The sequence below is a fragment of the Brachycentrus maculatus genome, unplaced genomic scaffold (genome assembly GCF_059751285.1).
Source record: "Brachycentrus maculatus isolate JH-2025_06_01 unplaced genomic scaffold, ASM5975128v1 h1tg000345l, whole genome shotgun sequence".
Taxonomy (NCBI): Eukaryota; Metazoa; Arthropoda; class Insecta; order Trichoptera; family Brachycentridae; genus Brachycentrus; species Brachycentrus maculatus.
In genome coordinates, this window is record NW_028281094.1 from 800,705 (window position 1) to 828,069 (window position 27,365).

General features: G+C 30.7%; 1 protein-coding gene across 4 annotated transcripts in view; it reads right to left on the reverse strand.

Moving 5' to 3' along the window:
• LOC148303819 (uncharacterized) overlaps nt 1–27,365 on the reverse strand; it is a 118,674-nt gene that overhangs the window by 78,085 nt on the left and 13,224 nt on the right. For all 4 annotated transcript variants that reach the window (XR_015838421.1, XR_015838420.1, XM_088269328.1 and 1 more), the window contains exon 2: nt 26,549–26,700. Coding sequence is in view for 2 of the 4 variants with exons in the window: in XM_088269328.1 (XP_088125454.1) it covers nt 26,549–26,648 (100 nt within the window). In the remaining 2 variants the exon portion in view is untranslated. The remainder of the gene's footprint in view (nt 1–26,548; nt 26,701–27,365) is intronic.

Consider the following 27,365-nt stretch of genomic DNA (forward strand, 5'->3'; position numbering starts at 1 on the left):
GTCGTTTACTTAAGGGACAATAATTCATCATATTTTATCGCCGATTTCTAATTGGAAATCATTGAAAAGAGCACGAACATTTATTTCGAGTTCGTATTTTCAAATCAAAAGGAAAATGAGAAAATTTTATTAATTTGGTTAATTTTGCTTTTTATAGATTTTTTTTTGCAAATAAAGCTGAATGGATATTTGACATTGCAGAAGATCGTTTAAAACGTACTTTTTGTTTTCAATTGATATTTTTGTTAATTTATTTTTTAAGACAAAATGTAGAGAAAATATGGGTTGTTTTAATATTATATTTTTATTGATTGTTATGCAAACTAAATATGATCCCTTATTTTTGTGTGATTTGATTTTGAATGTCTTAGTTTACAAGTGATTATTATTAGTTAATAGCATGTAATTAATTTAAGTCTACAATTGCTTAGTAATTGTTTATTTGGTTCAAAATATTTTTCTCCTTTAAAAATACAATACTACAAAAATAATAATAAAAAAATCATATTTCCATGTATGTTTCTAATTTAAAAAAAAAAGCATTTAAAATCCAAATAATAAGGTTTCAAATAAAGAATTTAATTTTAGTAACAAATGAAGAATTGTGAGATTTTATTAAACTTGACAAAATATTCAAAAAAATTGCAACACGAGTAGTCCGAAATTTTGGTGCGTGGTAAAAAAAAATAGTGGTAATAAGTTTCGCTAGGTTGTAGATTTTTCTTTCTTCGTCTTAATGATGATGTATGTACATATTTCTGCGATAGCGTTCTTTTGTTTCAAATCGCAATCTTTTGTTTTATGTAGCGTTTCTTTGTTCTAAACATTCCGCTGTTTCAAATTAGCTGTTCCAGTGATTCCGCAGTGTGGCACCGGCGCGTGACTTCTACCAATGCAGGTATTATAATACCCTGGTAGCGGATAACTATATCGGGGGTGGGTTATTGTTCTAGCGTGCTCGTAGGGCGGTCCCTATACACGGCTGATCGCTCAAAATCCACCATCTCTAAAAGGGTTTCTCAAAAGGACCCAGTAAAAAATTCAACATCAGAAGCATTGAGCCGGGAGTCGTGAGGCAACACCACAACTCTGATCATGACCAATACCGCAGCATCAATATTATGGATATCAGGTATGATTATTATGACGAAAAGCATAATTTTATTTTTCATTAATTTTATTTTATTTGTTCGGGAATTGTACAGCTTTACATATAAAAAAGGATATATTAAATAAAAGTAACATTAACAATAAGAAACATAACATTACATCAAGAAAAATAGTTACATTAAAAAATATAAAGCCAATTAAACAATTCCACATTTATGTTATAATAACTACTAAAAAACATTTAGAGATTAAAAAAAGGGTATGGTATAAAAAAATAGATTTTGCAGGAAGGAGAAAGAAAGGAAAGGAATTAATGAGGGTGTTTAAAAGATTTTTTTTCTAGGTAATCTAAATAATCATTTTGTATATTTCTAACTAACTAAATTTTTAACTATCACGCTGCTTCCTCGCAGGGGTAAGCAAAGATTATAGAACGCCACTCCAATATGTCTTTGCAAACAATCTTTGTCTCTGCCATTGTGCTTCTCTTCATCTTCTTCAATTCCTTATCCGCATCTTAATGGTGCATACGGCATTGCATCATATAAACGCGGTGTTATCTTGATCGTTAATACATGAAGGAAAGGTGATCAACCCTCCGCTTCAAGTCCACGGTAATATTGAATAAATATTAGAGCGAAAAAATCACTTTTATTTGTTTGACCTCCCCCCTGGGAATCGAACCCGGGACCTCCAGAACGGCAGTCGAGCGTGACTGACCATTGCGCTACAGAGGCGGACTGGTATGGAAATATATAACTTACTAGCTACTAAGCCACTTCGCTGCAGGGGTAAGCAGAGAGAATAAAAAAATACAATGTCTTTCCAAACAATCTTTGCCTCTGCCACATTCATGCTTCTCCTATTACATACTCTAATTATTCTAATTCCTGACCTTATCACGATTAAGTTTGTAAGGTTTTTCAAAGGGTCTATTAATTTAAAGAAATTTCGCAAGCTAAGCAATTTTTAATATTTTAAAATTGGAAGCTTTTAAAAATGACATGATATAGGTCTCTCAATTTGAGACGAGGCGTCTACCGTTTTTATACGTAGATGGTTTTTATATGATGGAAGTTAGAATGAAAGAAGATGGAATTCTAGGGATTCATTCTTCTTTCCTATAAAAAACGATATATACTTGATCTTGAGCTCAATATTGATAAATGTATCATCCGTAGGGTAAATAATCCAGTATATTATAATAATATAATATATTATAAATGATTTTTAAACTTTGTCCTGGTCCTGGTTCCAACTCTAATCTATGGAAGTAAAACATGGAGTTGGTTAAAGAAGGATGAAAGTAGACTGAATGCAGTCGAAATGCGGTCTCTCAGAAGAATATGCTACAAAACGATGTATGATAGATGTTCGAATAGTGAAATAAGGAAGGAATGCAACGCTGAGATAAGCATTATCGATAAAATTAAGAAATGTGTGTTGAGATGGTTTGGACATGTAGAACGAATGAGCGATGAAAGAACGGTAAAAAAAAATATGAGGCGAATATAATTAGAAAAAGGAGCAGAGGAAGACCGAGAAAAACATAGCACGATCAGGTATGCCAAATACTTGAAAGTGGTCAGGTTAGGAGTCGTAATAATCGGCGGGTATGTATGAGGAGATGCATAAACGTGGAAGAGGCAAAGAATGTTTGCAAAGACAGAGTGGTGTGGCGTTCTATTCTCTCTGCCTACCCCTGCGGAGGAGCGGCGTAATGGTTTGTTAGTAAGTAAGTTATTTTTAAAAAATGCTCAAGTAAATTGTTTATTTTTCATAAATGGTTTTGGTGCTTCCATTAGTTTGAAATTTTATATGAAATCAAAGTTTATTTTAAGCTGAATCCACACGAAAAGTAATATCAAATTTTAACCTTTTTTTCGATATGTATACTAAATTAATGGCTATAAAATTAAAGCACTCAACAGCAAACCACACATTACCCTGTGGGGACGAATACATACGTAAACCTTTTGATCGGTGCGAATGCTTCAAATAAACTACCACAATTTAAATCAATATAACATGCCAAATATAAAATGTTGATACAACTAATGGATACACGCTATACGTGCTAAATTTCGAAATGTGAATTTTTATATAATTTTAAATAATTTTACAAAAAGAGCGTAATAAACAATGATACAAATTAAAGTGATTCTGCTCAATAATAAGATTCATTTATCTCACCAATAGATGTCTCTAGTGAAATTCTAGCGATTCAAGCACTATTTCGAATTTGAACAATATATGTAGAAGTTCAAAGAATTTCCAAGCAGAAGTGAGGTTCCTATTGCTAACTCCTTCCCAAGCCGCGAAAGTCCCGGTTAAGAAGTGAATGTGGTGAAAAGGGGACTTGGCTTTCATCTGTTTTGCGAAACATTTTCAGATTTTTTTCGAGCAACTTTTTCAGATATTTTTTGTGCTCGTTATGCGAATTACTCGTTATAGGAGGTGCTCGTTATAAAAGGTTTCACTGTATCATTATTTTTATACGGCAAAAATAATTGCAACGGATTGTTTTTATAAATTTTTTTATATTAAAAGATTTTCATAAGTCGATTCAGCAGTCATGTTGAGGTATCTGTACATTATCAATCCATTACCAATATCTTTCCATTTTCAAAACAAATTTACTTGGTAAAAACTAGTATTTATACTATAAAGGATACCACAAACTACTTAAAATAGTGGTGTTTACTACTACCACTGATCTTTATTTGCACTTAATAGTGTGTAGGGCACTGCATTCGATAACTACTACACTAAGGAGGCAGTATTTAAAAGTATAATTTTAATAAACAAACGATTTTCCTTAGATTGGATCTTTCATGAGTTATTATTTTAATTTACCATTGAAATGTTTCCGTTTCACGAAGAAATGATATCCCTTAAATCTGTAAGAATAAATTCGCGAGGCTCAATATCCAATGGATTATCCGATTAGGATTTGTGAAAACGTATTTACGTTGGGGTTTTCCCAAGACAACTCGTTAGGATTCCCATTTTCGTCGTAAATATTTGCGTTTCATTGAAACAGCTACTTTCTTTTCGTTAAATACGCTAATTAAATCTGACTAGAATTCAAACATAGTTTCAATATAATTTTTATCGCCACATGATATTAAATTAAATTTATTATACATATTTTGTCCGCCTTCTTAGTGTAATGTTTGGAGCAATTAGCTACCGCTCTGGAACCCCCTGGAGTCATTATAATCGATATTGACTTTTCGTTCTTACATTTATTTTAATATTTCCCTGGACATAATTGAAGCACATTATTAATAAAATTGATTTCAACACTGCGTCAATCATTGAGTGCGGATAAGGGTTAAAAAAAGATAAACATTGTCAAAATTGTCTTACTTTGTATGATTATATTTCAGTGTCAATTTACGAAAAAGGCAAAAAATACATACTATTGTGTTACGGTTTTTTTAAATTTTGAGTAAGGAGATTTTATAAAAAAATATGCTGTAGTTTGCTTTTTTGTATAAACATTAATGTAATGATATAACAATCCATTTAGAGGTACCTGTAAATGTATTAAAAACTATATGTGCGTACTTCATAAATGAATGTCATTACAATGCAATTCCATCAAGGAATGTAAAAAAAAATATTAAATGAATCTATAATTTTTTTAGAGATAAATATGTCTGCTTTGTTATATTTTAAATTATTTATTATATTTCAATATCACCTTATTTTCGTGAACGTAAATAGCTTATTTTTAAAAATAAGTATCGAATAGCGAAAGAGTGAGTTTAAACCCAATGAGTCCGCGACACTAATTATGGAATCATAACTCGACATAATTTCCTAATATCACATAAATATTGGTGCTGTTTCTCTAAAATATTTTTTTGTTTGGTATCAAAAGTGTAAAATGAAATGTGTAATATCATCGCGTGTTAGATTTCGAGAGGTATTTTGAGAAAATTCAGCATTTTACGTATTTTAAATGTAGGGACTTAAACGCTAAATGAAAATATTTAATTAGGCAATCAATTTGAATATAATCGCGAATTTTTCAAATATAAAATATATAACATTGGTTTAGCAAAAAAAACTTAAAACACACGTATTTGAATATATTCACACATGGAAATATTCATCGGAATTGTTCGTTTGTACGCCATAAATTGTACAGGGATGTACGGGACAAAATTCATTATACAAAACTTCAGGTGATGTAAAGTACGCGTCATTTGGGAACTGTACATCAAATAAACAAACATTTTATGTTTGTTTGGGGGATAATATGGCAAAAAATTAATTAACTTAAAGTCAATCGAATATTTATACTCATGGTCAGAACCTTACTGTTATTTTATGACGCTAAGAATTAAAATAAACGATAAGAGTGATTAAGTACACTGTTAAAAAAAATATTCTCTCTCGCGTACTCGCTGATATCGTTATTTTTGTTTTGGTTTTTACTTATTGAATAAATAGCTTTGTAGATATAATTATCAGCGGGCCTACCAATAAAAGGGTAATACAAATAAAAGGGTAATGTACTATTATTTATTTAGTATTTAGCACATTTCAGAAGGGGTTGATTTGTGTACGTCGGTAAGGTGCAGAGATAAATAAGAAAATAAGCCGCTACCAGCATCTCAACCCTATAATGGATTACGGCGAAATGAGATCATCCCTTAACGGCAGTAATCGCGTTAGTGAAAAAAAGTGATACAAATCACATTTTGAACGTGTCTACAGACTTCACATGCAAAAGAGTTCTTCTTTTTGTGAACGATATTGTTAAGTTTAAATGGTGTTGTTTTACAGGTATATTAAATGGTTATCATGCTTTTTATAGACTATTTACTATAATGATCACCTTGCCTTTATATAGGTATCTTGTAGAAGTTAATATTATAATGATCCTCAATAATGTTATACACAATTTTGGTGCATATAGAAAAAATCAAAGAAAAAAATAACACTTTTCGACAAACACATCATAGATATAAAAGAAAGACAATTATAGATAGCGCTGCACTTAATTATAATATATGGCTCACTCCTTTTAACTAAGTTACATTAAAAAAACCGTTAATTTTCAGTCGTGCATGTTCTCGGAATGTACAGAAAATGTACTATATCCCAGAAAAAGCGGCATATTTTTGACTCAATATTTACCCGCTACGGGGCAGAATGTGTTTGTTTTTGCATTTTGAAGAAAAGATATTGTTTAATTTTTTTTAAATACACTAAATATTTTTTAAATGGAGAAAAAATATTCAGGTTTTACCTAAAAAGATTTGTTGCACAGTAAAAAGTTCAAAAAGTGGTTGGATCTTTATTTAAAATAAATTTTATTATATTCTTAAACTTAAAAAACGTTCTCCTGAAAAATCAAGTTTTTTGATATATGACGTTGTTGAAAGGAGTGAGCGATATGTAGTATGACAACAGAGGTCTCTATCACATCCAGACCCTGTGCACTTTTATAAACTTATCAAAAGAAACAAATACATAAATCTTGAAATATGCCGTATTTTTTAGGATTCAAGTAATAAAATTCAACAGAAACTCAAAAATAGTAATTTCTCTCCATTTGGTTTTGCGCAATTCTCACCTGATATTTTTTTATATATATTTTTCGTGTAACTTTTAACAAACGACCCCTCTGGGATTTCTACCCATCGGGCTGTAACATCTCTCAGGGATGAGAAGGTTACACACTTTGTAGGTTTTGGGTGATTTAATGATATTAGATACTTGCGAGATGAGTTTCCTTTACCAAAAAGGATGTAAGGAATTCTTAGAACTCCGGAAATTACTGAGAATTACAAGACCAGCGATATTGAATTCTTTAGTCTTACATGTGTATGTTTACACATACATATACACACACACACATTTTTATTAATTTTAATTTTTTACTAACATAAATTGTATACATTTATTTAAATCACAGTTTTAAACATACTTTTAAAAAAAAACAGAGACCCACCAAGCCACGTTTTGTGTCTTGTCGGTGGAGTTTTTTTTAAATACATTTTTCATTGTTTTTAACCATTTTAACCTAACCATATATGTCAAATACTTGAATGCAGTGTCAGAAGTCTATATAGCATAGAATTACCAAGTATAAAAGAAAATTAAATGCAGTTGGAATACGATCACTCTGAGGAATGTGTAGCACAACGATGTTAAACAGATGTTCGAATGTGAAATAAGTTAAGAATGTAAGGCTGAGATAAGCATTAGCGATATAATAAAGAAAGGTTTGTGGAGAAGGTTTGACATATCGAATGAAAGAGTGAGAATAGATTGGTAAAATTAATAAATTGGGTGAGTTGAAAATAAAAGCAAAAGTAGGCCTAAGAAAACTTGGCATGGTCAAGTAGTTCAAATACTGAAAAATGGACGAGTCAGAAGTCGGAATAATCGGCGGGTATATATGAGGGGATACATGAATGTGGAAGAGGCGGATAATTTTTTCCCATTTTTATTTTTATTTTGTAAAACATTATTTTGACTTTTTCATTGTTATTTTGCACCTTTTACGACGAATTACGTAAAATATGAAAACAGCGTATTATGGTAATAATTTATTTATTTTAAGATACAAACGAGAAATAATTCCGTTTTTGCCTCGGAAGAATATTATTATTACATTTCAAATTGTATCAATGGGACATCAAAGGTATTAAATTTAAATAAGATAATTAAGACCTTTAATGTATATCAAATTGGCCCTAAATTCTGAGAAATAATAATTACCAAAGAATGGTTAATTTATTTTCGACTTCTCATTTCACTAAATAAAGAAATAATAAATTACTCTCTATTTCAATTGAATAAATTAAGAGTGTGTTCAAAAGGACAGTCAAATTTAAATTCTCGTTTTGAAAATTCTACGATGATGAATAAGTAAGGTTTTTAGTGTCAAAAAAATGATTTATTCAAGGATTTTTTTTTACTTATGTTTATTAACAAAAACGCTTTCATAAAACCTTCATTAAGAAGAATTTTAAATGAAGAATTTTAAATGGTGTGAAAACAAAGGGGTAATTTCAGCAGTTCCATCAATCACATAAACTTTTATACTTTAAAAATTCTTTTGCATAAATGTTGCACTCAAATTACGCAACAAATATATCCTGGCCAAAGATGGTAATAGCATACCCCTGAAAAGCTTTGTAGAGGTACTGGTATGCAAATACAAATGTAAAAACTAATTTTAGTCAGAAAAATACATTTTTCTATTTAAATGATATAAAAACTTTAAAAAGCTTACCATCATTTTTTTATTATTTTTATTATTAAATGTACTTTTTTTCTTCTTTTTTTTGTAGATCCAAACGATCTGTTTGTGCCTCCGCCTGTCGCTCTTGGGATGTTGACTCCCAGCTATCTTTCGACCTTTTTGGAGGTCTGCCTGAAGGTCCTTGAAAGGCGATACGTGGAAGTCTGTCTTCTGACATTCTATTTATATGCTCATTCTAATATCGCCTTCGTTGTGGTCCCCACCTCACGATATCCTCCGTCTTACACATGCCCCGGTTTCGGTGTTTCTTACTATGTCTCGCAATTAAATGTACAATCATACATTTTATTTGATATTTATCGTATCTCAACATAATTCTGTTTTTATATATCATAAATTGTACATATGTAAAGCATCCTTCTATTGTATTTTGATACTGTCAATAACAACGAAACTCCGTAGAAGATCAAATGAAAAAAGCTAGAAAAAGGTATTTAGAAGTTGTTTTATTCTTATGCGAACTCAAATATTCTGGTCGATGTTGTTATTCTACTTTTCTTCTACTTTATACGTCTTACGTCTTTATGTCCCATCAAATATATTCCATTTTGATCAAAGAGCATAATACCGCGTCGATAATATAAATAATATAATCCATTATGTGAAGATATAGATGAAAGAAAGAAGAAGAAAAAAAGATGGCGCTGCTTTTAACTCTAATATGGTAACACGTCTAATATAGAGGTCTCCTCTGAATCTGGATGAACTCTGTACATTCAGCAAACTTATCTGGAAAATTTCTCCGAGGCGCCACAGTCACATTTTAAAATACTGTACAAAACCGACCTTCTAAAAATTTCCTTAACATTGAAACATTCCTTTAGTTCCAGCCAAAATCGTTCAACGAAAATTTTTGTGGAAGTGTGAAATACCTACACAGGATTAACCAATTTATTTTACGTCATCATATTATTGAATTAATAAATGTCTCGTACATTTTATTTTTTGTAATACTCGTATTGTGAATAATCTTCGAAAATAATGTTTCGAAGATATATAGTTATCACTCCACGGATAAACGCTGTAAATATATTATTACTTTAATTTTTTTTTAAATTTTTATTATTGACAGCTCATCAAAGATAAAGAAGAATATGGAAGTCTGGGCATAAAAAATAATACGAAAATAACTCCTATAATCGGAGATAATCCAGATTTCGTGATTATTTGGACACAGTAACGTGTGACGCGTGATTCGATGCATTCCGCATCAATTTAAAGAAATATTTCACAATAGATTTTAAGAAATATTCGTATTAATCAAGTAAAACGTAAATGGATACATATAATAACAATGTGGCCGAATCAATTAATAAAATAAGTTTTTTCATGTAAAAATACGTACATGTGTATGTTTAGAAAAAGAAACATAAATAAAAAAATAATGCCGTAAATAATAACTTTGTAACAAAAAACCTTTGGCACATTTTCAAACTTAATATTTAAAAAAAATCTAAGAGCCTGCATCGCTTTAAGTGGAGTACTTACTTTACATATGAATTTGATATTTCGTTCACGACACAGTTCATACAAGCAAAGATTTTGGCAGTTATTTTTTTTCAGTGGAACTTTCATGGCCTGAAAGAGCCGTTACATTTGGCAGTCTTCCATGATGTGCTTCTACAGATATAATCAACCTAAAAATGAAGCATGACTGATTTCGTGAGTGAAGTGAGAGTTTTTTTTTATCGAACTTATGTAATACAATTTTGAAGAAAATCGTTACATTTCAAACGTATTTTTTGGTTCGCTACATTGGCAATTGCCAAGAAAAGCTCTGATAAGATTCAAGTTTATAAATTACACATGGTGTGTGTGTGTTTATTTTAACAAAACATAATAAATTAAAAAACATGTTTTTATGGCGTATTGGAAGAAAAGAAAATCACTCCATTGTATGACATAATATTTTTTTTATCTACAAAGTGATTATCGTCGTAATACTTATTTTAAAGGAAAAAAATGTTCCGTTTAAGGCGTAGTTTTGATGTTTTAAAAATATCTAATAGAAAGAAAGACATCGAGATGATAATTCAATCGAGATGATGATTTTTCAGGAGAACATTTATAATGTTAATGCAAAAACAACACATTCTGCCCTGTAGCGGGTAAATATTAAGTTAAAAATATGCCTCTTTTGCTGGGATATAGTACATTTTTTGTACATTCCGAAAACATGCACTACTGAAAATTGACGATTTTTGATTTATGACGTTCTTGAAAGGAGTAAGCGAATTGAGCTAAAAGGTTTTTTTTGTACTACAAACCCGTTTCATGAAATTATGTACGATAATAAACTTCAGTGTAAAATTCGACGTTTACGAAGATTTTTTGTTTGAATATAAAAAATAGGGATACCTCATATGTTTTGTGAAAAATTTCATTAAAAAAACAAAGATATCTAAAAAAACATATTTTAAGTTTTATTGATATTTTTGAGGATAAATATGATATATGAATATAAAAAAATATTTACATCCATAATGTAGTAATTTGCAGGTTAAGTTTTTATTCATATACTTTTAGTATCGAACTCAATTCTTAGTGTGGTCTTAATTAATTATATAATGAAATATTAATTAATTTTTAAAAACATGGTATCTGTGACACAAAAACCAACATCTATCATTTATATAATATACAAGATAATAAAGTGCTCTATATATAATAAAGTAGCAATGTGATAAAAATATCAAGGTGTATGAGTATCGATTAAATAATTATTAGAATAATGTGCTAATTATGGGGAAAACGTTAATAAATTTCAAATAATGTTAATAAAAATGTCAAAATATTTCGCCTAAAGAGTTTATATAATATTAAAAATAATGCGGCACACAAAAAAACAAGGGTGTTTATTAATTACAACACCTTGTAATTACTTTAATAGCTGTTCGTTTTTAGTTTTCACATCTCAGTTAGGCGTATAGAGAGGCTTGTATGAAATGAACGAAAAAAAAAGAAAATGAGCAATATTTTGTCATTTTTTTTAAATTGACTTTTTACTGACGATCAGAATTTTCTGAACGTCTAATTGCCATATAATTTATTTTATTATTCTTTTTACTTTAGGTATTAATTACTAACTAGATGTACTCGGCCTTGCACTGCTGTGGCTATGTATTGTAAAATGGAAAATAAAGAAATTAGAAACACATTTCAAAGTCGTATAATTTGACAATGCTTATGAAGCATTGAAAATATTGTAAATCTATGAAAAAAATGCAATTGAAAACATTTCAAATATAAAATGACAGAAAACTGTCAAGAAGCAGGCTGTCCGTCACGTGAAATGTTTAAAATCTAAAGTGTGTTGATAATATGTACGGTCAACAGATGGCGCAACTATTGCGATGAATAAATTGTTTTGAATTGTCATAGTTCTGTGATAGCTGTTTTTGACATAAAACAGATCAAAACAAGCGTTTGTTTTAATAGTGATGTGTCTAAATTTCAAAGTAATCAGTGAATAACACTTAGAGATTTCCGAATTCAATTAAACTAACGTATACATTTTAATTTATTAGGATTACCAAAAAAATAGATTTAGCAAGTCAAAACAAAATATTATACTAATTTAAATAAAGTACAAATATGTGGAAGATTTGAAATATTAAATAAGCTTACATTAACATTTTTGTTTAAATAGATGATGTATTGAAATAACGGAATGTTTTTTTAAGGGTTAAATATAGATATAACGTAAACTGTGTAATGTTATATAATATTTTAAGAACAGGGATGAAAAAGAGAACAGACCATGTATACAAATGACCAAACATCATATTTTGTCAACGGGCTGCAAAGGGTTAGACAGGTCACGTTTTCGAAGGGATAACCATGTCAGTCAGAGCTACGCGACGAGAACATAAAGCCAACTTGATGTACGTTTATTTTATTTTATACATGGTATCATTTTGGCAGAATCATAGACATACTGTATATGTAGTTACGTATATAGTTACCTGGTAAAATTATCTAACAATGACAGATAATTTAAAGGTGAACTCTTGAATTAAATCCACTTACAATCACGTAAACGATTTCGAGCAAAATTAATTCATATTAAAATATGAATTACAAAGACAGAATTTGTGAAGGAAGATAACAATAGATTGGCAGATGGTTTTGAGTTTTAAAGACTTGATCTGAATCTATAAAGGGCAAATTATGACAAAAGGAACTTATTTGAAAATTAGCTGTACTAAGTCACGCATGCTGTGGATCAGTTTGGTCGTATGAAAATGAAAGAAAAGAGAAATCAATTATTAATTATATTATTTTAAAGTTTTTTTACTGACATTTCTTGGTGGAACTGCATTCAATATATAAAAATGATAACTTTTATGTTTTTTCCACATTTATTTTATTAGACTAGTGACCGGATTTTGTCATTACCAATCTGTCTGATGATGTCGGCAACGACAAAACCCAGTCACTGGTCAAATGAATATATGTGGAAAAAACTATATGGTCGTTATTGTATTTTATAATTTATTTTATGTATAATTTCACAATAAATGTGGGTTTAAAATATTTAAGTTACTATCAAGAAGCACCCTGTCCGCCATTTGTAATATGTAGTATTGTATGAGTTAACAACATAGTCGGAGGGAACATAGAAGGCTAATGTTTTTAAATTGTATTTTAATTGTAAAATTGACTCATTTCTGACATTTCCGCTGGTTAAAATGTGAAAATTCAACTTTAAATTTTAACCTCTTAAAACATTGCCTCCGATAACGAGGTACCTGTCTAAACGTAATAGGGGGGTTTACTGTACAAGGTTCCGGTCAGAAACATTTTTAGACAAAAATAATGAATTCAGTAATATTTCTTTCAACTTTCAATGTAACCATTTATGAAAGATCTCACCCTTTAAGCGATTACAGAAAATATCAGGTAATAATATCAGAATGCTTCTAAGATAAGGAACGAGGATTTAGTTAATCGCTTTCATCATTAGCCCTTAATAAATTAATTTTCACCACGTAAAGTATAAACGCACGAAGGACATAAATTACGTGAACTCTGTTCGTTAAAATGTAACAGAAATCATTAGCGAATAAATTTACAGTTTTATGGAAAACAAATGCCGTTCTTAGCAAGATTAAGATTACGTCGATTCGAGTATACATACTCGTACTATATGTACTCTGTATGTTCAGGTTGTATGTATGTAGTGGAGGCGCGCTACCAGGCGCGCTGAAACATGTGAGGGTAAGAGCATTACATTACATACGTATGTTATTACGTTACTATTGGACGTACTATAAAAACCCTGGATCGCAATGCCAATGCGGTTTCCTGGCACGAACATACCTAACCGTACTTCTGCGCTCCTGATACACTTCTCATGTATTCTCATAAGGATTTACGGAAGGAAATCGGCGATTTGGGTCATTTCTAATCTCAATTCAGTTGAAAGGGCGAGGGTGATCTTAATCGGTTCGTGGGCTCCTGGGAAAAGATTTTCAAATACATATTATTTATTTATAAATTTATAAGAACTTCTTCTTTTTCTTCTAACCCTTATCCGCATCCAATGGTGCACAGGGTGCTGCATCATATAAACGCAATGTTATCTTGATCGTTAACAAATGAAGGAAGAGTGATCAGCCCTCCGCTTCAGGTACCAGTCCAGGGTCGTATTAAATAAATATTAGACTGAAAGATAATATTTATGTTGACCCTCATGGGAATCGAACCTGGGACCTCCAGCACGGTAGCATTGTGCACTTACCACTACAATATGGAGGCGGATAAAAATACGGTATATAAAAAATAATTTGTTTGTGTAAAATGTGTATCATTATTAATTTTCTAAGCAATATTTATTGAAAAAATATACATAGGTATATTGAATAAAATCGAACGAATAAATTCAAAGAAAATACGGGAAAATTTTTTGGAAGATCTTTTATATTTTAATTATTGGAATTTGACGAGAACTTCCATCGTCAAATACGCATATTAACAGGGTGTAAAATTTAAACTACATACTATATTATCCCTTTTTCAATGTTATCGAAGGATACGAGTACTAGGTAAGTAGAAGGCGTGATGGTATACGTTTGATCACGTCAGATTGATCTACACACTTATCTTTGTACAATATATCGCCTACATTTTCTCTCGATATCTCATGATTGATTATGGGTAAACATCACGATCATATTTAAGAGGGAATCTTGGCTGAATACGTCATTCGACACAAGTATGCTGTAAAATCTCTTTTTTGGAGAGGCTCAACGCAACTAAAATTAGAAGATTGTATAAACTAAAAATGTATAGATATTGTATTAAATTTTGTGAAAAAAATAGTTATTATTTTTGATTTTTATTAAAACATTTTTAAATAAATATATCTTACATAATAAACTATGTATTCTTAATGTACGAACGTTTATTATTTATGTTAAAAAATATATCTTTTATGTATATAAATTTCATACCCTTAAATGTTTGTTATTTTGTCTATTTTATTTGTCATTTATATATAATTGTATTTTTATTAACTAGAACATTATTCGATTAAAATCACGTTTTTTTTAAAGTTATTTATTAGTACTAGAAAACAGAAATTGTATTGAATATATTCCAACTTGTTACTAGTTGTATTGTAGGAATGACAAATAAAAATTACTTTTAAAATAAAATATAATGATTGGGTATAGTTCCTTTTAGAATGGCCTGCCTTTGTAGTGTTGTGGTTAGAGTATTCAACTACCATACTGGAGGTCTTAGATTCGAATACCAGGAGGTCAAAATAAATATTAGTGATTTTTCTTTGATATTTGTACAATATACCTCTAGAACAAGATTGTTAGGCTTTCACCTATGTAGCGATAGAGATAACACTGCATTAATACGGTGCAATGCTCTATACACCTTTGAGTGCGGATAAGGGTTGAAAAAAAAGATGTAATGAAGAAAACGTTTTTTTTTTATAAAATATTGCATCGTACAAGTTAAGTACACTAAATTGTCTTTGAAAACAAATCAAAAATTTGGGCGAACAATTTTTCTTGTATAATATAAAAATAAATATTGTTTAATGTTTTATAAGTATTATTATTTTGTAATATATTCTGGTTTATTTATATAAAAAGGTTCACCTCCCATATGTAAAAAGATAAAGTATTGTCTTCAATAATAAAATTAAAAAAATCTGTCTATATATATATATATATATATATATATATATATATATATATATATATATATATATATATATATATATATATATATATATATATATATATATATATATATATATATATATATATGTATATATGTATATATACATATACGTATATATACATATATTTTAATATATACATATTTACAATATGTTATTTTCCAAATTTTCTTGAAAACATTGACACATCGACGGTAGTACATACGTAGCTTAGCGGGACCGTTTTACGTAGTCACGTGAAGTTATTGACTCCGGAGTGGAGTGTCTGGGGTGGGGGGAGCGCAGGGGTGACGGGAAATACCATTTAGTAATATGCTTGCGTTATGAATTTATGAAAATTGAGTATTTCCTCATTCTGCCGTCATACCATAGAAATGATGTATAAAATACATACCCTCGCATGATATCAGTAGGACGCTTTTATGAGTTCCTAGCCATAATGAAATGATAGGCACTAATGTTCTCACTTTTCTGAAGATTTTTATTAAATAAAAACGTTAAGAAAAAATACTAAGAAAACTTCTCTCGATCAGAAACTGGTCAGATCAGGAGTAGGAATAATAGACGTGTATGTTTGAGGAGGTGCAGGAATATATGTAGAAGAGGCTAAAATAACTTTCAAAGACAGATTAGTAAAGCGTTCTGTACTCTCTGCTTACTTCTGCGGGGAGGCGGCGTGATGGTTAATAAGTTTTTTATATATTGTTTTTATTTACAACATTTCGAGTGCATCCAAATACTTGTTGACAAAATCTGGATTATCTCCAATTATAGGAGTTATTTTCATATTATTTTTGACATCTCATCAAAGAAATAAATAAATTAAATAAATAAGTAATAAATTAAACAAGCCTCATCAATAAATAAAATAAATAAGAAGTAAATTAAACAAAACTCATCGAAGTAATAAATTAAACAAGCCCTGTAAATACAAAGACTCTACCACAATCTTCGATGAGATATTAAGATGTTTGACTGTTTAATTTTCATCCATAATTTTACAATACATTTGCTTACATTACAAATGAAATAACTGCAATATCCATTGTGCATGTGTTATAAACATGAATACATATATCTTAAATCAGATATAAATACGATATGGAATGGAGCCAAATAGTCGACCTTTAAAATTCAGTTTACTTACAGTTTATTCCGTAAGATGGCGTGAATTTCGAAAACCTCGAATAGCACAAACCCCTTAATTGGAATAATTGACACCTCCTTTTTCCTCCTGTTTTCCTTACTCGTGCCATATATAACTGGATGCAGAGTCTATATATGTATAAGTATGACTTTTTTATTTAAACTCTACATATTAAATAAAGTCCTTTTAATATGATTTATTTTAGTATAAATAAATTACATTTTTACGCTTTGTATATTTTGAACAATAATATAATTATTTAAACTAACCAGCACGCCGCTTCTCCGAAGTGGTAGGCAGGGAGAAAAGAACGCTATACCGATTTATATTTTCAAACAATTTTCCATATTCATGCATCTTCTCATACATTTTCCCCGATTAATACGATTCCTAACCTGACAGACTACTTTCAAGTATTTGAAATACTTTATCATACCAAGTTTTCCTCGTACTTCTCCCGCTTCTATTACCAACCACATTCACCTCATAAATTTGTTTTACTATTCTTATCAAAATTCATCAAATTAATGCAATGCTCTATGCACTATAGGTACGGAAAAGGATCGATTGATTTCACTTGATATTTAGAAAAAAACAAATACTGATATATTATTAATTAAGTTAAATCAATTGTTTTTTTTATATATTCAGATTTTTTACGAATTTGTTGATTCAGTATTTATATATTTATTGAACATACATATGATTATTTCATATGTATGTACAGTATCTAATATAAAAATACACTAATGAATACACTGGAGAAATAAAAAGTCTTAAACATAAAATAAAATAAAATAACAAACAGTAAGCACTGGTAAATACACGTCTCCTTCACACACTTTTAGTGAACAGCGAGAGAGAGTGAAACACAACGTTTAAATTTATCCATTATAACATGGAGAAGAAATGCTGAGAAAGTACAGACTTTTAGGTAGATAACAATAAATCTATCAAAAGCATTGGCTAACATGTAAAGCCGCGGAATCGAAGAAACATGGCATAGCTTGCATTATGTACAAATACTTCGAATTTAGATTTTTGCCTAGTACCTCTTCGACGCACGCTGAGCTTAATTAGATTTAAGAGATCAGGGCTGTCTTAAAAATCTTAAGAATTTTATTCTACAGGGCCAAATCAGTAATTTCCCTTCTATCACTAAGATTTATTAATTTTACAGGTTTCATTATGTAATTATAATCTAACTCATCAATGGGGATATTTAGTTTAAAATTAATGTATCTAAGGAACTTGTATAAATACTAAATGAGAAAAGGCCTTACGTACACTGTTATTAGCCATAAAAATAAGTTAAATAGTGTTTTCATTGTCAAATTTTAAAAAGGCAAAAAAGTTCACGTCTCAAAGAGCGATAAATTCCATTAACCTCTTTTTACCGGTGAACTTTATTGCTGGTCAGTCAATAAAAATGCTTTGTAGTATTTATGTAACTACAGGCGCGCGGAGGAACAAAGCGACACGGTAAAAGAGGATATTTTTATTAGCCTACGTGTTATACGAGCAGGCGGTAGCGGGGTGGTCTCGGAGGGATGAAATTCTCACAAAAAATGTCACGGGATATCTCATTTACAGTCACGTGGAACAGCCCGAATAAACAAGACTAACTAGCCTGAAATTCAGATTGGTGGTGTCCTGAAACACTGAAAAATTGACGTGAAATATGAGTCATTACTATAATGGTAACATGTAATTACCGAATCATGTCACTATTTTTGTATAAATGATATCATACAGTTTTTTAAGCTTGTTTTTCCAATGTAACCACGAACAACTCGTGTACCCTTAGATATGAAAAAAAAAAACAAATTAATCCAACTAACCATCACGCCGCTTTCCCGCAGGAGTAAGCAGAGAGAATAGAACGCCAGACCAATATTTCATAGAACACAATCTTCGCCAATTTTTTTAAAATTACCTAACGTCCATGTGACTCTGAAATCTAGCTACGGCTTATGCAACACCGCTTATCATGACCCTACTCAGGCTTCACCTTTTTTAAGATTCATAGCTTATGCCTACTCGTCAGTGAATTTACTCTTTATGTTTAAAGTTACTATAGTTTCATGTAATTCATAAGTGAAAATTCTAGGCAAAAACACTCGCTATCTTCGCCTGTTCCACATTCATACATCTTCTTATACATACACGCCGATAATTCTGACTCCTGACCTGACTATTTTCATGTATTTGAAATACTCGATCATAAAAATTTTCCTCGGACTTCCCCTGCTTCTATTACCAACCACATTCACCTCATGAATTTGTTTGACTATCATTTTTTCAATCATGCGATATGTAAAAATCAAATCAAATCATGTATATATAAAATAATGTGAATCAAGAAGTTGGCTAAGAAGGATAAAGGTAGACTTAATGCAGTCGAAATGCTTTCTATAATACGAATGTGTGGCAAAACGATGTATGATATATGTTTTAATGGTGAAATAAAAAGAGAATGATAGGCTAAGGCAATTAACATTATGAGATTATCGATAAAATTCAGATAAGTGTGTTGAGATAGTTTGGGAATGTGAACAGAACGATTGAATAATAACCATTAAAAAAATATGAGGTGAATGTGGTTGGTAAAAGAAGAATAGTAAGACTGAGGAAAATTTTGCATATTTAAGTTTTACAAATACTTGAAATGGTCAGGTCAAGAATCGGAATTATCGATGGGTGTCAGGAGCTATATAAATGTGGAAGAGCATTATTGTTTGAAAGTAGATTGGTGTGTCGTTCTATTCTCACTACCTACCTCTTAAGGGAAGCGGCGTGATAGTTAGTTAGTTTTTTTTTATAAATTGATTTAAAAAATATATTATAAATGTATTAATATTTATCAATATGCTGTGGTTTCATTTGCCCTACTTAACTAAAAAAAATAACGAAATAATCCTAGGGATTAAGTTTAATCTAGGATTTAGGAATAAGCTCACTGGAAACCAGACGGGGAAACCAAAGTACTTAAAAGCTTACAGTCAAGATCATTACACAAGAAACAAGAACGTTATTTGCATTGTATTTTTTTAAAAGTTTTCGGGGTTTAAAAAAATACAAATATGTATATTTTGATATTGTGTTACCCTAACCCTAGATGGAAATTCAAAGTTCTTTACAGTTCACTTATCATTATCTTACAGTCCTATTGGACTTGATGTAAACTATGAGGATTATTCAACATACGTATGACATATGTTTGATTCAGCATTAAGTTTAGTTTAAATTGTAGTTTTTAAACAATATTTTACATATATTTATTTCTCATTTTTGTTTAGTTTTCAATCTTGTTTTTAGTGCACTTTGTAAACAGGAACCGATTTATGAACAATTTTGTTAATTAATAAAATAATAATAAGATATAGTATCGAAATAACTGCGTCATATTGTCAGAAAAAACATAAAATTAATGATGAAAAATGTCTACAAAACGAAACATTTTTGACAAGAGTCGAAGCTTTTAATATCTTTATTTCTTATCAAATACATATGTACTTGTTAAAAAATCTGGGTTATTTTCTACAAAGGAGTTATTATTAAATTTTTGACATCTTAACATAGATGAAGAAAAAAATGAAAGTCTGCGTATTTACAGGGCTTATGACCTGTCATAGGCTGGGTAAATAATTCGGGATTCAGATCTTGCATAATCTAAATAAAAGGGTCTCTGCCATACAAAAGTTTACTCAATCTAACGAAGATGGCTCTTGTGAACTCATATATACAGCGTCATAAGATTAATGATATGCATATGTTTGAGTTCCAAAAAAATAAATAATGTAGCTGTCAATCATGAGTGGAATGGGAAATGTTGCACGTGTGTAAAGTGATCATTTACCCAGCCAACGACAGGTTATTAGATTTGTTAATACCCAGACTTCTATATTCTTCTTCATTTGTGTTGAAATTTCAAAAAGTTTAATGTATCTTTGTCATAATTTGTTAAGTCGGCACTTGTTTTAACAACATTGTAAATCCAATTTGGAAAAAGCCGTAAAGTATATAGTTACAATTGTAAATTAAATCTGAAAATCTAACAAAACAAAATTTTATTAAATTTTCTTTAAAAAATACGAGGGTTGTCTTTTAAGTTTTTACAAAAATTGAAAAATAACAAAGTGTTTTATTGCTATAAACAAAGTGTTTTATTAAAGTCTATACACTATTGCATATATTCAAATCAATTCTGGAAACATTTTTGCCACTCAGAAGCAATGCAATAGCAAACCCCAGTGTTCACAGTGATATCACAACTCGCAAACGTCATCTACTATTCGATTGTAAAAACTTTAAAGACAGCCCTCGTACATCTGATATTGGAGACGGGTTACCGGGTTTCATGGTTTTACCAACAAATAAATTGAATTTATCGACACCGAAATAACATCGGATGAGAAGGGATGGGGTTCGTTTATTTAACATGAAATAAGATAACCAGTCATGCACAATGAGTTGTATAAATTGAATGTAATTCAAGTGTTAAATATATTGATTATCAACAAGGAGTACCTATCTTCGATTATTATATAGGGTTTTCCAATAATAGGTTTCATTTTGAATAGCCCTCTATCTGGGCAGCTGCCACTTTTGAAGCTGTCATCTTTTGACATTTGACAAGTAAAAACTACGCGATTTATACAAATGCAACGATACACGCCTCAACAATGCATTGAAATTGTTAAAATTCACTACAGAAATGGTGAAAAATTTGCAGTCACAGTTCGCGAAACTAAAGCACTTTTTGGTCGTCGTGAAAGCGCCTTCTCGGCCAGCAATCGTGAAACTTGTTAAAAAATTTGAGCTGTTGGGACAACTTAGTGATGTGAAGAATCGAAACCGTGTGCATCGCTCAAGAACAATTAAGAATATTGCTGCTGTAGCCCGCAGTGTTGACGAAAACCCAGGTTTGTCGATTCCTCGTCGATCTGGTGAGGCTGGTGCAACTGTTACGGTAAATGGATTGCGCTATCGAGCTATGATTAATCATTTTTTATGGTCGGAATTGGAAGATATTGAAGTGGACGACGTTTATTTTCAACAAGACGGCGTTACGTGCCACACAAGCAACGAAACAATCGCAATTTTGCTACAAAAATTTCCTGGCTATGTTATTTCTCGAAGAGGTGATTACAGTTGGCCCCCGATATCTTGTGTTTTAACTCCTCGATACTTTTTTCTTTAGGGCAACGTAAAAGATAAGGTCTATACCAATGCTCCACAATCGATTGAAGACCTTGAAGATAGAATTCGTGAAGTTATCGAGGACATACAGCAGCAAATGTGCGAATTGGTCATGGAAAATTTCATGAAAAGGATATGGTGCTGCAGCCGTAGCCGTGGCGGCCATTTGGCTGATATCGTTTTCCATCGTTAATCGCATACTTTTATGTTAACAATGCAATAAATATTCATTGATTTATCTTAAAATATACTAGTTTTTTTCAAATATCAGAATAAAACCTCTTATTGGATAACCCTATAATATTATGTATAAGAAAATAAATAATGAAGAAAACTTTTTTTTAACATTCAGTATTTTAATTAAAACTTATCAATAAGAATCTATATAAAAACACTTTTAAGTAGGTAAATTAACACATATTTTTCATTGCTATTAAGATAAAAAAAATCTAACGTTATTTCATGTCGCATATAATAACCATATACAAAATACGTTTAAATGTACTGTATTTCAATATTATATTATACAAGCAAAGAATACGATACAATTTTTATTTAAGGAATGTCGGTAAATTGGTATGCTAAATGATATAAAAATTTAATGCTTTTACCGAAACTTGCTACAACCTTTCATTTCACGACATTTAGTTAAGACAGTGAGATGTCAATTTTACGATATTAAACGTAGTAAAGAGGAAATAATAAAAATGAAATTACCACACGTAATTCCAATAATATGAATGCGCTGGAATTCGTCTCATATAAGAGCTATTGGGTCAAGTCGTTCACCATTTTACTACAGTTTCCCAACGGAATTTTGATTTATACTTTTTTTACATTCTAGGTGAAAACACTGGTGTTCAAATTGAAAAACCTTTGAACAATGAATGATGAGGAGAGTGTTTGAAAAACTTCTCGCTATTAACATTTCGTTATTTGATTTTATTTAAAGCTTATATTGGGGTACCTTGTTTTTAAACTAGATAATTTCACAAACTACTCAACATCAAGATAATCAATTCTAGCGATTAAAAATTTACATACTTTGGTAAACAATAAATATTTATTAACTTTTTGTGATTTTGTCACTAGGAATAAAAAATAATTACACAAAATCATTTAAAAATTCTTAATACAATAAATATACATGTATTTTTTATATATTTTTTTAAATCTTAACATAGATGACGAAGAATATGGAAGTCTGGGCATTAACGGGGCCTACGATCTTCATAGGCTTTGACTTCCAGACTTCCAGACTTCCATATTCTTATTCATCCATGTTAAGATGTCAAAAAAATCACATGAAAAATAACTCTTATAATTGGATATAATCCAGATTTGTCAACAGTATTTAGATACACTCAAAATGTTATATATATATATATATATATATATATATATATATATATATATATATATATATATATATATATATATATATATATATATATATATATATATATATATATATATATATACACATATTTATACCTAAATATATTCATAAATTTTCGTTAAATATTTCAAAAGAAAACAAAACATACTCAAGTATACAGTACTATGTCAATAATCAGTCTTGTGGATGTTTTTTTTATGATCCTGACGCAACACGTTCTTACGTAGAATATTTACGTGCATACGTGTTACATAAAAAATGTATGCCTTGTGTCCTCGGGTGTACAATATTTTTTTGTCGTGCTTCCACGTTGTAATGGATTAAAATATTTGCATGTAGATTAAAAAGTAATGTAAATTGCCCCTGACTAGGTGGCATGTCATACAGTTCGCGGAACAGGAGCGCAGAACACGGAAAAGGTTGAGAACTTTCGGAAAAACGTTCATTTTTGGGTTGGCATGATAAACGGTATTCAGACAAATATGATGGAAGAGGAATGTTAAAAATTTCATAGAATTGTATGAAAACATAAAGGTTTTATCGTTTTCACGGCTATTTTCAGATTTTTGAATAATTTCGTATCAATTTGATTTGTGTCGTCAATTGAACCGGCAGTCATTGTGGATTATCTATCCATTTTTAGTTTTAGTTTTACTTGGTAAACACCACTTTTTCTAAAAATCTATTATGACACGTGTTTCGATGCATTCCGCATCATTTTCAAATACCGCATGTCTTTGAAAGTGATACGGAACGGATCGAAATACGTTTTACAATAGATTTTAAGAAATGGTGGTATTTATCAAGTAAAACTATTTTTTTATTTTTAGTGTTTAAAAATATTTCTGCTACCAGAAATCTTGAATTAAAACCAAATTTGATTACATTAACATTGACATTTTAACAAAGACAAAGAACAATAAGAAAGTTTGGGTATTCAAAGGGCCTTAAACCTGTCATAGGCTGGATTATGTGATTAAGTTTATACACGTGTGATTAAGTTTATACATTCATAATTTTATTTTGATATCAACGGAAATTTAATTATTAAGTAAACCGACAATACTAAAATTCAACCCGTACGCACGATAATAAATACATATCCATATTTTGTCGATGATCCATAATCAACATGACTATTTGTAACGTAACAAGTTCAAAGGATGAACAAACTTACGAAATGGTTTAAGTCAATCGTAAATTAAAGTTCTGTTTGATAGCTGACACCTTAAAGATATCAAGAGGCAATATATTCACTATTTTACAACAAATTTATCCTTGAAAAAGCTGTATTCGAGGTTTGCTCACCAAACAAAAGCAATTATGACGATTTAAAGCGCTGTTTGGAACTGTTTTAGAGGCATGAAAAAATATTTTTCATGCAGTATGTGGCAATGAATAAAACATAATCCATCAATTTAATCCAAAGTCAATTGCCTAGTCAGGTGAGTGGACAGCAACTGGCGAAAGCCTCCCAAAGCCATAAAAAATGCAAATCACAGCTTTGATTTCCGTATTTTACGATGTGTATAGTATTTTATGCATAGATTCATTTAGAAATGACAAACTATTAGCAGTTAATAACATCAGCTTTATTAGTTCGTTTGAAGGAAGAATTTGTTAAAAAAGACCACATATGTATGAATAAGTTATATCAGTCATCCTACGAACTTATTGAGTGATGTCTCTTCTTTATACAATATTTCCAAATAAATTATTTGTATTCATATGACTTTACTACGTATTTAAGTATTATAATGATTTTTGGAAGCTCATTGAGGGGTTTAATTAAAATATTTTGCATTTTCATCGTTCATTAAAATTCCTGCCAACGAGAGTTAACTATGTATATCTTTACAATGCCCCTAATGGTTTACTCGTATAACTTACATTTCCTTAAGGATATAATAAGCCCAATTTCATTGTTCTGAGAGAATGTAGTTATACCAACATGTAGGTAGAATTTCTACAAAGGATTAGGGTTATTCAAAGACATGTTACTTCATTAGTTTACACGAGGAATTCTAAGAGCCAAATTTTGGACTTTAATATCTAAAATAATACAGCTTTTAGAATACACCAATACAGTAAATTAACTATTCCAGTTGAATGAATAATTTGATTTGCAACGTTTTATGCGTTGTAGAAACCTTGTGTTGTGGCAGTGTGCACAGTTTTGTGAGTTTCAGTAACCTTGTGTTGCGGCGAAGTGCCCATTTTTGTGCGTTTCAGAAACTTCATGTTGCGGTGAAGTGCACATTTTTGTGCGTTTCAGAAACCTTTTGTTGCGGTAGTGTGCACATTTTTGCGCGTTCCAGAAACCTTTTGTTGCGGCGGTGTGCACGTCTTCATGTTTTTCGGTTATTTTCAATTTTATATTAAAAATACATGTAACGTATAATTTCTTGACATGTTTTCTTTGCCGTGTAGCAGACTGTGACTGGACATTTTCTACAAATGCCTCGTCACTATTCTGTGTCTGACTGCTATGCTGGTCGAGGTTGTGGAGGCCTCCATGTACCGGCCAGCTTCGCATTGGAATCGGATCAAGTTGACTGAACTAACTGATAATCCCTTCCACCTCCTACACTAGGACACTAAGATTCTTGGTTGTGGTTTTACGAATTTGTATTTATTTAGATTGGAAATAAAAAGGACATTATTAAATGAAAATATTCAGTTAAAACGGGATAAATTTTTATTTTTCATTTTCTAATATTTTTTCGCAACTTATTTCATACAATAAATTTGCTTTGAAAGAGAGGTCTATCAGGAAGCCTAGATGCTTCTGTATCAGATTCAGGAATGCGGTTAGGAAAGCTTTCAATATTAAGTTATTTGCATATCTTAATATTATATATATTTCATCTTATATATTTTATATCTTATATTTATACTTTTTCATCTTATATCTTATATATTTCATTCTCAGATCTAAGAACCAAAAGTGTAAGACTGATCACCTTGCCTTCATATAACGAATGTAAAAGCTTTCAACGTTGTGTATCAAGTAAATGATGTAAGAGCTTTTAATGCTGTGTGTAGGATAGATGTCACTTTAATACAAAATATTATCGATTTATTTCCTGTCTCATTTATCACTTATTCGATGCTATCTAATATTTCCAGTGTCAAATTACATTTCAATAACAAACTTCAAGGCAACCAATGTGTTAATATAGTGTTTTTAAGACTTACCAAAGTCAGTGTCCTCCGCGTGCGCAGTTTGCAGCAACAGCGGCACCAGCAGCAGCCCAGCTATGAGGCTGAGCAGCGCCGGGTCTATTCCTCTCTGCATGACGCGGCGGGGTGGATGGCGGGGGTCGTCACTGCCTGGGGGTCACATGGCCCTAACATCCCAAACAAACAAAAACATAATTAGGGCAAGGCTCAATTTATTCATTACGTGTTGAGAAAAACGATGTATGATAGATGTTTGAATGGTGATATGAGGAAAGAACGCCAGGGTGAGATAAGCATTATGGATAAGATAAGCAAGGTGTGTTTAGATGATTTGGGTAAGAGAATCGAATGGGTGAAGAAAAAACAGTTAAAAAATTATAAGGCGAATGTGGTTTGTAATTGAAGCAGAGGAAGACCAAGATCAAGTAGTTCAAACACTTGAAAGTGGTCAGGTCAGAAATTGAAATAATCGGCGTCTATGTATGAGAAGATATTTGAATGTGGAAGAGGAGAAGATTGTGTGCAAAGACAGATTGGTGTGGCGTTCTGTTCTCTCTGCCTACCCCTGCGGAGCAGTTAATTATGTCTTCAAGAGATGGAAAGATTGACGATGTTAAAGACAGGAGAGTGAATGGAGTACTGAATTCAGTTATAGCAAATATAACCGTATCAGCGAGAACTAAACTAGCAGTACACAGTGGAGTCCTCGTTCCAACCATAATGTTTGAAAGTGAACATGGAGTTTGGAAAATAAGGAGAAAATAGATTACATGCAGTCAAATTTCTTATTTTAAACATGCTTCTTACATTTTGTTTTTCTCATTTATTTCTT